Source organism: Lycium ferocissimum, chromosome 7 (genome assembly GCF_029784015.1).
Source record: "Lycium ferocissimum isolate CSIRO_LF1 chromosome 7, AGI_CSIRO_Lferr_CH_V1, whole genome shotgun sequence".
Taxonomy (NCBI): Eukaryota; Viridiplantae; Streptophyta; class Magnoliopsida; order Solanales; family Solanaceae; genus Lycium; species Lycium ferocissimum.
The window spans coordinates 62,153,132-62,165,490 of NC_081348.1; the positions used below are offsets into that span (position 1 = coordinate 62,153,132).

Here is a 12,359-nt window from a genome sequence, read left to right on the forward strand (position 1 = left end):
CGCACATAAAGCGAGGTGAAGCGCTCAACATGCTTTGAGCCTCGCTTCAGGGCTTAAGCGCGCTTTAAGCGCGCCTTTGACAACACTGTATGCAACAACGATAATGAGATCTCTCTTTGGAGTAGAAAATTCTCTTATGCTAAAGCAAGTAATCAAAGAACAACGTAAAGGTTTCGCCCCCTTCCAAAAAGCAAGCAAATCGGAGATCTCTTCGTGGCGGAGAAAGGTGACGGGAAGCTCTAAAGAGGGCAACCAAGATACGGTTCCTTGTCTACCTTCTACGAACTCGTATGAGCATCTAAAGTATATTTGCGGTAAGAACTCATGGGATGGTGATCGGAAGCCTTGATTCAAGTTGTAGTAGTTGTATAAGGTGATTAAGGGTTGTTTTCTTGAGATATGGAGATCAGGAGGGGTTATGTAGCTCGTGTTGAGCTTGTATGTTGTTAGGAGGAGGACAAGTGTGGAGCACACCTTTGAATTATACCTCGGGAGCTCATCTCTCTTCGATTGCTTGACGATATTGTTGGTATAACTGTAGTATACTATTGGGTTGTTGATTATGTTGATATTAGCTCCATTTTTAAGAGCTTAAGCGTATAATGGAAGGATTGACTCGTCGTAGTCATCCAAATTCGAATTGAATCAAGGTATGTAAGGCTAATCCTTCTTTCGCCGCTATGACGCAACCTTCAGTTTATTGTTTCTCTTGTATGAGCTATAAGGTCTAAGGGTTGCGAAAGTATGTCAACTCCGTGTTATTTGTTTCATGAGTCATAAGGGTTATGTCATGTGCCTACGAATCTACACTTCATTCAGTTGTGTTGCTCCTAGGATCGAGCTTTCAGGTGACCGTTGTTGGGTTATAGTTCCAGCTTAAGGTGAATCATATCAATAGTTGCAGTTACCGTTATTGGGTTGCAGTTCGTTACTTAAGGTGAATCACATTGATATAGCCATTCTAAGTCTTCCACGAGAGTAAGATCATTCAGGTGATATTGTTAAGCGCTCATAGGATTTTATTTTACTCCTGATTGAGAATGAGCTTCCAGATTCCATAGACTGATAGTAGTACCTTCTTTAAGTTGTTTGTCAATATATTTATATAGTTGAAACCTTACTCCGGGCGGACGCTCCTAAACGAACTTCATATGAATCATGTGCTCCCCTAGGCTTTGAGATCTTACAGTTGGGCCTCTGTGGTCTGTTCCAATATGTTAGTCATATGCGCCACGTTTAGCCGATAGTCCCAAGAGCTTAAGAAGAGAACTAGTGTACAGGTTCCGGTAGTCTTGAGTAATGAATCATAAGAGCTGTTGGTATGTAATGTCTATATTGTTCCGTCTCCGTCGGCATGACCTCATATCATATGTTTCTCTTTTTATGTGCGATTCAATAGAACGAAACGTCGTGGATCTTCTATTCGTATACTTGATGTTCACCTATCCCTTCCATGTGATATGTGATATTGTTCTTGTCGTATCAGGCTTTTATATGATCTTATATAGTTCCTTGTCTTTTAGTCGAGATGCTTAGGTTCCTTACTTGAGATGGCCATGTGTTTTATGTTAAATAATCATTGTCCATAAGTTAACGGCTTCATCAAAATCATGTGTAATTGAAAAGCGACGAGCTCCCAAGGCTATAATTCAATGGTGTACTCCAAACCTGTCCTCCTCCTAACAACATACAAGCTCAACACGAGCTACATAACCCCTCCCAATCTCCATATCTCAAGAAAACAACCCTTAATCACTTTATGCAACAACTACAACTTGAATTTTGATCATCGTCCCGTGAGTTCTTACCGAAAACATATCTTAGATGCTCATAGAAGGTTGTAGATGACAGATCGTACCTTGGTTGCTCTCTTTAGAGCTTCCCATCACCTTATTTCGCCACGAAGAAATTTTCGATTTGCTAAGATCCGGAGGAAACTAACGTTAGAATCACGATTGCGTTGAAGAAATAACCTTGCTCTTTGGAAGAAGGGGGCAAAAACCTTTATGTTGTTCTTTGATTACTTGCTTTAGCATAAGAGAATTTTCTACTCTAAAATGAGATCTTTGCTTCATAAAAGAAATTTGGAAATAAATGTTGCTGCTAGAATTTCTTAAGAGCATTAGCTCCCCCAAAGTGCCTTCTCAAATAAAGTTGTTGCATAGGATATATATCTAATTCTCAAGGTGAAAAAGTTGTTGCATATATGTATAATTAAAGAGAAATCTTGAGCTAATGCTTTCCCTTTTTGGCCGTAGGGTCCACACCATTAAGTGTTTAATTTAATGCCAAGAACTTGGCTATAAATAAGCCACCACTTATGCATGTATAATTGATAAATGTCATGAGTTGCTCATTGCAATGGACCTACGTGGAATAACTTTACCAACATAGCTCTTATCCACTTATTCCTTAATTAACTTTAATCCAACATTTAACCAATTACCCATATAATTAATTTCTTGAAACCCAATCATACTTCACATGTCCAGGTGATCACTTAAAGACATTTCTAAGGTGTTATCGATCCCATCTTTTATAGATTTAGTCGCTATCTCTCTTTTAGAGAGTTAGTCACTATCCTATGCTTTAAGGCCTATTGTTGTTGGAGCTAACATACTTTCTGTAACTTTGGATCTTCTTGATGCCAGCAATACAAAATCTATCTTCATTAAAAAAAAAAAAAAAAGGTGTGCATGATTGAGGAAGGATAAGGTAATAAAGTTCATGTACTTCACGTTCGTTACCAATGATCCGTCCCGTACTGTACGACAACAGAGTTTATGAAGAATGTTGCAGTTTTTTGTTTGGGATAAGTCACTAATATATATGAGATTGAAAGGACTTACAAGAACATAAAGAATTAAATTCAAAGTTAAAGAAGGAAGTGAGCTAGGTTGACCTATTCCAGTTTACATGGTTTGAGACCTACTGGCCATTGTGACTGTTGGAAGACATTGAGAGTAAGAAATAGTAGTGAAAAGAGATTTAGTACCAGAAAAGTAATCAAATGCGCCTGAATCAATGACCCAAAGATTGGGAGACACAAGTCACGCCATTACTTGTCTGAGCAACAGAAGCTATCTCGAGGATGTATGCTTACGTGCTTTGTGTCGAAGGAACTTAATATAATCCGGGTGGATAAACCATCCGGCTGTTCAGATCCTAATTTGTAACCGAATTTCTCAAGTACTCACGAATGATGGTTAGATTCACCTGAAAGACTGAAAGATGCTAGAAAATGCCAGGTCCTACTAGAAAATCTAGTGGAATATTTTTTTTCGAGGGAAAATGCACAGCCAAAATATCTTAAAAAATCACTGAAATAGTCTGAAAGTTTGTGAAAGGGTGGAATAGATTCAGGCAACCCCCACAGAATAGACAGCTAGCCTTTGAAGTTACCAGAACTGAGAAATGGCCGGAAAAATGTAATTTGAACCTAGCCGGAACACTACCCTGTAATCAGAATCTTCAGAAATTGGAGGGATCGAGTCGGAATGCTCAGTCAAACCCCAAAGACCAAAGATCTTCATCGGAAAGTGGTTGAAAATAGCTCACGGGTGATGCAGATCTCGCCGGAAAAATCTGCTTCTGTCTGGTGCATGGAAAGGAATCTGCTGGTGGAATTTTGTGGGATTTGGTCACCGGATTATGCTGGATCTGATGGTGTTGTCAGATTTTCCAAAGCATCTATGGAAACAAGGATTTGGTCGTTTGACAGTGCTGGAGGACAATTTTACTCACCAAAAAATGCACAGTGACGATATTGTCTTTCTTAGCATCACTGGTAAATGCACAGCAAGATGTAGCTAGCTTATGAAGGCTCTGATACCATGTGAAAATGTAAGAGGAAGGAAAAGAGAACTGAGAGAAACTCAGTTTGATTATTCATTCCTTCAAGCCATTGGGGTTCAAATAGCTAAGTGTACATATATCTAAGAAAGGAAAAAGAATCAAATGCATAATTACAAGCTATACTATATTTACAAGATTCTAGAATATTCTAGATTGTAACAGATCACACTGCAATTGGTATTACATCTTCGCATCTGAGCTTCTGAGATAACTTGCCTTTTCCTGTATTTTTGTATGACAAGCCCTCTGCTGTTGGCTTCTTATTTCTGCTACTCCCTTGTCCACCGTCTTAGTCTTTCTTTTTTCCATTTAGTTATGCTTTATTAAGCATCATCCGACTCTCAACTCTTCATTTGGTTTAAGAATTCCGAGTTGGAGAGACTGCTTTGTCTTTTCATGGTACCTATACCTTTTCCATTTAATTTGTTTTATTTTATGAAATTAGGCAGCACTTTTAAAGGCCTGCCCCTTATATTGAACAACTTCATTACGCTAGTCCTCCCCGTGCTATAAGTTGAGAACATGTAATTAGTTACCATGGCATTCCGGGAAAATCAAAATAGAATGGATGACCATGGAAGTTCAGTCTTTTTACATAAATATATACTTTGTATCATTCAAAGGCTGCTTCGACCCATACCACTGTTGCATCCTTTTTTTGGAAATGTAAAGTCTTACTGCTGTTGCATCTTCTTCTTCTAATTCTTCTTCTTCTTTAAAAAAAGATCCATTTGCATGTCTCATGCTGACATTAGCATCTTAGAAGAAGTTGAAACAATGTTAGCGGGTATATGTCTGCCGGTCAACTGTTGCAGTTCATCACCTAAAAGCCATTTTCAGGAGTCTATATTCCAAGAAGATCTTGTGACCCCTAGAATTTACAGGAAATTTGAAAGGTCTTTAAGCGTTAAAACTTGTGCTGTTAGGGCTGAACTATTGGGGCAAAAAGTATCTTGTCCCTTTGTCAATGGAAGTTATTTGTAAAAAGATTAGATGCATATCATCTTGAAATTCTGACGTCAAGGTAGTAACTCACAACATTCTTCTAATATTCATCAGTTTGTTGTGTATAAATCGGCAAATATGCTAAGACTCTTGAAAAAAATGCAGGAATTACTGGGTGCAGATACGAGGAATGTCAAAGGACAGGTACTGACATCTGGGGCCAGTAGTAGGCAGCCGGCTCGGAAGCTATTCCTAGATTCACCCTTAAGTGATTCCAGGAGTACTGAGGCGCCAAACAGTTTATCCTTGGATGAACTCGGTGCCGTTGATTCTCCCTGTGGGCCTTCTACTTCAAGGACCGTTGAGGTAACAGAAATAAAAACTTCTGCTGCTTCTTGTTCTCGACAGTTTACAAACAAGGGGTCACACAATAGGCTCCAAAACAAAATCATGCATACTTGGATGAACCCTGTACTGTAGAAATTCTACATCATAGTTTGGTGGGATTTCTTGTACCAGTAGTTTATACTACCTGGTATTCTCCTATCACTTTGATTAGCAACATGATACTTGTAAGTTTAGAAATTTTTCTAGATCAAGCTTCAAATGCATTGACTGTGTGATGATCAGAGGCGGATGCATCTTATGTTTGATTGGTTTAACTGAACCCAGTATTTTCTACTGGGAATATAAATATGAAAAACCACTCAAAATTCAACAAATATTAAATTATAAACCCATAATTTCAATGCTACAATGAATTCAATCCTAAGAACCTTAAAGGTTGAACCCATTAAGTTTAAATTCTGGATCCGATGGTGATTGTGCATATATGGATATTTAGAAGTTTAGTGCCATATAATGATCTTTGACCGTGAATTTAGCAGGCGATGGATTATGGCCGACATCCCAGAGCCGCATCTTCCACTTTGGTAGAATTAACAACGCGTCTTGACTTCTTCAAAGAAAGACGCTCTCAGCTGATGGAGCAACTCCATAACCTTGACCTAAACTACGGGTCAACATCTCAAGATTTTATGTACAAACCTTCGTCTCCTCCGTGGAACTAACTGAAGATGTTGTATTAAACATTTGAAGGGGCGAGCGACCTCTCACCATTTGTACATCCTCTGTATCATAGCAATGTACTTTCTGTACTACCAGGTGTATTTTTTTTTGTGTTTTTTCACCTGTTCCTGATTTTAGTCTCTATTGATGTTAAATCAACTCTAGATCTTTTAAGTTATACAATTCATTCTGAAGTTTACCAAAAAAAATAATAAACATTTTTTCTGTATAATATAGTCGGCAGGGCGTGTTATATGGAATGGAGTAGAAAGGTTTTGTACTGTAATTTGTTAAGGCATTTCATGAGATGTAAAACTTCTGAACTCTGGACTATTTGCATGCAATTGACATCAGCTTGTTTGTACCAAAAAATAAATTTACATCAGTTTGTATTTGATATGTTCATACTTCTCATCTCCTGTGCGTACAATAGGGACCGCAACATCTAGTTTGAAAGCCTTCTTTTTTAGAGCTTTGCATTGTCTTTTAAGAGAGGACTCGTCCACTAAACTGGCTCAATGATAGATTAGACCTAGTAAAAATATATTATTTATCAGTGTATAGAACTTAAAATAAAATCTTTTATTTAAAGCAAAGGAATATTGCCGGTAATAATGATAGGAAATTGTGGAACTTTTTCCTCTTTTATTGAAACATGACTAGAGCTAGTATATTTAGCTTGATGTCCAGGTTATTTATTTTTTACTCATCGTGTAATATTACATAACAAGTCATGGTAGGACATAGTGATTTAGCCAACAGCCGTTAATGGAGGAAAAAATGAACATATAGTCACTTTTTACACTGCTAATAAAAAGTTAGTCATCATCTAAAAACTAATCTAGAAAATGATAACCGTAAATTAAACAGGACCAGTATAGCTTCTTCTTCCCAACCGTCAATTCTCATACCGAGCAATAGTGGAGTTCGAGTGGTTCTGGAAATAATTCACTGTTCATGCTGCCTACAATTATGAAGTATACCATTGTTGACGCATCTGTCGTCATAATGTTTTGTTAATGCACTTATCATCAACCTTTGATTTTTGTTTTCTATTTTGTTATGGTTAATGAGTTTGTTATTAACCTTCAATTGTTGAAGCACTTGTTTCCAACTTTTAATTGTTGATGCACTTTGTCACCTACTCTCAATTCTTGATACATTTGTTATCAACTTTCAATTTGTTGAAACACTTGTGTCCAACTCCGATTGTTGATGCACTTGTCGCCAATATTCAATTTTTCTTTCTGTTGTTGATGCACTTGTCACCAACCTCCAATCTTGCTAAAGCATTAGTCTCCAAAGTTCATTTTTTGTTATCGTTGATGCACTTGTCATCAACCTCAAATACTTTTTTTATTTGTCAATGCATTTGTCAACAACATCCGATTGTTGAAGCGCTTGTATCCAATTTAAAATTGTTAATGCATTTTGTAATCAACTTATATTTTAAATTTTTTTACACCCACTTCTCTTCAACTTTAGAGAAGAATTTTTTCCTCTTGTATTATTTTTGTTTGCACCTCTTTAAAACCTGCAATATTTTTCTCAATCATTCTCGTGATGATTACTTTTCATGCACATATCATTTGCATAACATTTGCCAACATAATCATTTGCCAAATGCGCGGTACAAGTTGGCTAGTGCCCCTCGCTGACAGTGAAAGCTGTTTTTTCTCTACTAAAGCTGTATAGGAGCTCTGATACCATGAAGATAAATAATTTATGTAGAATATTATGATAACATCTAATTAAGAATAAATAAAGACTAAGTTTTGTTTGAGTTTTAGTATTTTCCTTTTGATAATGCTTACTTTTACTTTGCAGAAATATGCTTTTTAGAAAAAAAAAAAAACCAAAAGAAAGCAAATAAAAGGAAGCTAAAATAAAAAAAAATAAAAAATGCTACATGAGGTGCTACAGGAAAATAGTTCACAGGGGATTTTGCATTAAGCTTTACAGCAATATGGAAGCTTTACAGCAATATGGGAATAAACAAATACAAAGACAAAAAAAGCAAGTTGGAGCCTTGAGCACATTGGACAAACTGCAAGTTGATATGCAAATTGACAAAAATGATACTTATGCCATGTCATGTGAAGGTCATAAAAGATAGTTATTTTTTAATTGAGAGACACATCTTTCAAGGACAATTTGGTGCGGCCTCTGTCCATTTCATGTTCTTCTTAAGATTTCTTTCTTTCTCTTTTTTTTTTTTTTAAGAATAAAAAAAAGTTCCTAAAAAGAGCTAATTGGTTGAATCATTCAGCAAAAAGAAATCTATAGCTTCTTCTTTGAGTTTCTTTTTCTTCTTTCATTTTCATTGGTTCTTTGTTTATGTTCTCTAACTCAATAAATGAGTTTCGTTCTATCTACTGCAAAATAAAAGTTTCGAAGTTAGTTCTTACTCCTAATTTTAATTAAATGGAGAAAATTATTCATCTTGAATGTTTCTTTCTATTTTCTTATTTGATGGAAAAGACTTATTCTTGTAGTGTAAATGTTCTACTATGGAACAAAAAAAATCTATTGAGAAAATGACGGAACTTGATATTTCATTACAAGTGTAGTAATTGTACTTCAATTTCATATACTTGATTTGAAACTTTTTATTTATCTTCTGCTTCAGTAGTAGATGCTACTTTAATTTGCAATATTTGTCTATTTTATATCATGACTTAACTTTTACTACTTTTGTAATTGAAAGAGCAAAAGAAGTAATAGGGTTAATCATAGTATAAATAAGTGAATTGTCAAAATCTCATCTGCCCGCTGCATGTTGTAACTTTGATTACATAAAGAATAGTAATCACAAGAGCAATTCTAATAATAATCAGTTATAACAAGGGAGATAATCGAAAGAGACGCGCTTGAAAGAGCATGTTTGAGTGCTAGTATATATTCTTGTTGCATAATATTGCTTATTTTGACAGTTAATTTGTATAATAGCAAGAGTTCAACTAATTAATTGATAAATTTAAATAATAATATGTAAATGTTAATTGCAAGAGACATTTGCAAGATTTGTGAGAAACAAAAAAATTGAAGAATAAATAACTCTACCTTATAATTAAAATATCAAGTGAAGTCAGGATTTCAACGCTTTTTTGTCATTTTTGTGAAAGAAAAACATATTTTTTTTCTAAGTTCTGTTTGTAGATTGCAAGTAATCGTTGTACCACTCCATTAATTGTTTTGTTACCACTTGAGAATAATTTATTTTATTATTAACTGATTAATTTTTGTACAGAAATTGAAGGAGGTATAAGACCCGTTCTTCATCAAAAGAGACAGTCGACCTTGATCTTGAAATAAACAACACTCTAAGTCTATTGAAAAAATTGACATGAAAAATAATCAAAAAATACTTACTTATAGGGAAGACAATCGGAACCCAATCATGGAAGATCAAGTTGATGAAGTTGAACCAAGGCCAAAGGGATTACGTTAGGCCAACTTACACAGGAAGGGAATCTAGTGTAGCACGTCCTCCCGTAGTCATCCATAATTTTGAAATCAAGTTAGCTTCGATTCAGATGATTCAAAAGATTTGCCAGTTCAACGGACTCTCACAAGAAGATCCTAATTATACTCATCTCGATTTAATGGAGATCTTGGATACCTTTAGAAACAATGGAATTCCAGATAACTCTATTAGATTAAGAGTGTTTCTGTTTTCACTAAGGGTAGAAGCAAAAACATGGCTCAGAATGTACCGACAGATTTCATTCAACATGGGATGACATAACTCAAAATTACCTTATTTAATTTGACAAAGTATTTTACCACTTTGTCCTTAATATTTTTTCTTTTCTGAAAATATCTTTTGCGAAACAAAACTCCTATTTTACTCTTCACTTTGTATCGGTCATTCCTCCTTTCTTTACAAGGTACTTCAAAATTTATAATTTTCTACAAAAATTTTAACATTCTAACAAACAAACAACTTTCAATATCTTTTTTTACCATACACATTAACTGCTTATTAGCAATTTTAATCAGTGTTTTCAAACACGTTTTCGGGGCGGGGCGTACCAAAAACGCTTCGGGACGTTAATGAAAGACGTAAATCCATAGGGTGTATGCCCTGGAATTTGGGGTGTAAATCCCGGGCACAAAAGCGTAAGCCCCCGGCGTAAAGTAAGGGCGGAGCTAGGTAGGCTCCTGGGTGTTCATCCGAATCCCCTCGGTGAAAAATTACATTATATATATATATTAGATGTTGAACCCCCTTAGCTTCTTCGTGTATTTGCTTCTTCATTTTTTGAACCCCCTAAGTCAAAATCCTGGCTCCGTCAATAAAGGCGTACGCCCCGGGCATTAAATTTGATTTTTATTGTTTTAAAAGTATTTTTGCTATAAATTATGATTTTTAGTATTGGTATAATGATATTTATACTTAATGTCATCATGTTGTACTGACTTTTTCTAAAATATATAAATAAAATAGGCAACTTGCATAGACAATAACACTGCCATAAATAATTTTTTTAGATGATTATGCCTGAAATTAATAGCACTATATTCCAAAAGCAACTTTATCCATTTGTTGTCATTGCTCTTATACTTCTTGCCCTTTACTTTTGCTTATTTTATAGTAATAAAATCATAAAATTGACGATAAATGAGACATATGCCCCCTAGATCCATGGGACTTACGCCCGCATCTCGGGGCTTACGCCTCACCCCGTACTGCATAAAACACCTCGCCTCGCGTTCCCTCCTATTAAAACACTGATTTCAATACTTCCTTAAATACTTATTTATAAAGACAATTTCAACCCTTAAAATGTTTTTCAGCACTAAAATTTATCAGCTATTTACAAGTGAAACTTACATAAACAGCTACCTTTTAATAGCTTCTAACAATTTATAACTACTTTTTCTATATTACAAACCGTAGCTAGTTTTTGTTGTATTTGGTTGTATTTCGTGTTTTTTGAAATATAGGGAAATACACCTAAATACAAAATAGATTTGCATTTTGAAATACGGCGAAATACAAAATGACAGGAGTAAAAATAGAGGTCGTATTTATGATTCTCTTCTTTCATTTTAAATGGTAAGTCAAATTAAACGAATACTTACTTATATGAAGACAACCGTTGAAGTTCCATAATAACCCACGTTTCTCTCCAAATTACTCCATTCCAAACTTTTAGAAATACTTTCAAATACGAGAAAAATATACACTGCTTGAATTATAATAAATATAGTTGATTGTTTAAGAAATATAAAATTGTAGTATGTGTATATACAATGGAATACAATGAAATATATTATACTCATTTATAAATTAAATACATTGAAATACAATGAAATATCTTGAAATATCTTGAAACGTTTTATCAAACACTAAGGGTGAGCAAAAGCTCCACAACTCTCATCGGAAGTGGGGTATGCGTTGGATTCATGCCAAAGGGCGGTAGAATAGCACCATTATCAATGAAGTGCATTTGATTAGTAGTAACTAATTCTTTTCCGTTTCCTTGAGAAAGCTAAAGTCACCCATTCTTTTATATTCTTCTCCTTCCCAGGAGATTCATTTTTATTTGCTGGAGAAAAAACTTTTGCATTAACATTCAAAACAGGGACTGCTCCGTTTTTCTCCCCACTATCGTCACTCGTAGACAAATTTTTCTCCACTTCACTCGCTATAGATTTAGCACCTTCGGGACGTTTCAAGCGTAAATGTGTCTTGTGCCATTGCAATCTCAACCAACCGATTATTATTTTCATTACTAAGTAAAATTGAAGTCGGTATTGGTGGTTATAATGGACGTTTGCATAATTCTAGAACTACATATCTAATGGTAAAATTATACCCAAAGAAAAAGGGGAAGAAAAAAAGAAAAAGAAATAGCAGATGAAAAAGAGATGGGTTTGTTCGTCAAAAAACAAGTGACGAAGAAAATTTCGAAAGAGATTGACGAGAAGGTTTCGCGGGATAATGAAATTGAGGGGAATGAGAATAGAGGTTGGAGATAGAGAAAGGAGGGAGAGAGGCGGCAGTGAGGGGAAGGGGAAAGAGGAGAGAGAACTTTTTTAGGGTTTGGAAAAAGATGAAAAAACTTAAATATGCAGTGAGGGAGAATAAAGGGTACGTATGTATTTCAAAGTTACTGAATCGGTTATGAAATGTAATTTTGAAAAAATAAAGCTACAAAAATTAAATAAAAAAATAAAGTAGTTATTATTCATAAATAAGTCTTAGAGGTAGTTATGACGGGTAAATTTTCCTATTTACAATCCACCAACTAATCCAAACGAACCCTAAATTGCTTCTCCCAAGAACTAAAACTTTCGCAATATTGGTTACATTAATATATTAATATTATTTGAATATGAAGAAAGCACTACAAAAGAGCCTACCATGATCAAGACAGTGTTGAACTATCACTGAGTCTATGACAAATAACATGCTTTGATTCAGGAGATACGACTATTAGTCACAAGCAAAATTTCAAGTGTAAAATGATAAAGCTAGAATA

General features: G+C 35.0%; 1 protein-coding gene across 1 annotated transcript in view; it reads left to right on the plus strand.

Moving 5' to 3' along the window:
• LOC132061794 (rho GTPase-activating protein 7-like) overlaps positions 1-6,282 on the plus strand; it is a 46,501-nt gene extending 40,219 nt beyond the window's left edge. Inside the window, exons 22-23 of the mRNA XM_059454431.1 lie at positions 4,966-5,166; positions 5,688-6,282. Of these exons, the coding sequence (XP_059310414.1) occupies positions 4,966-5,166; positions 5,688-5,870 (384 nt within the window). The 3' untranslated portion in view covers positions 5,871-6,282. The remainder of the gene's footprint in view (positions 1-4,965; positions 5,167-5,687) is intronic.
• Positions 6,283-12,359: the final 6,077 nt, after the last annotated feature.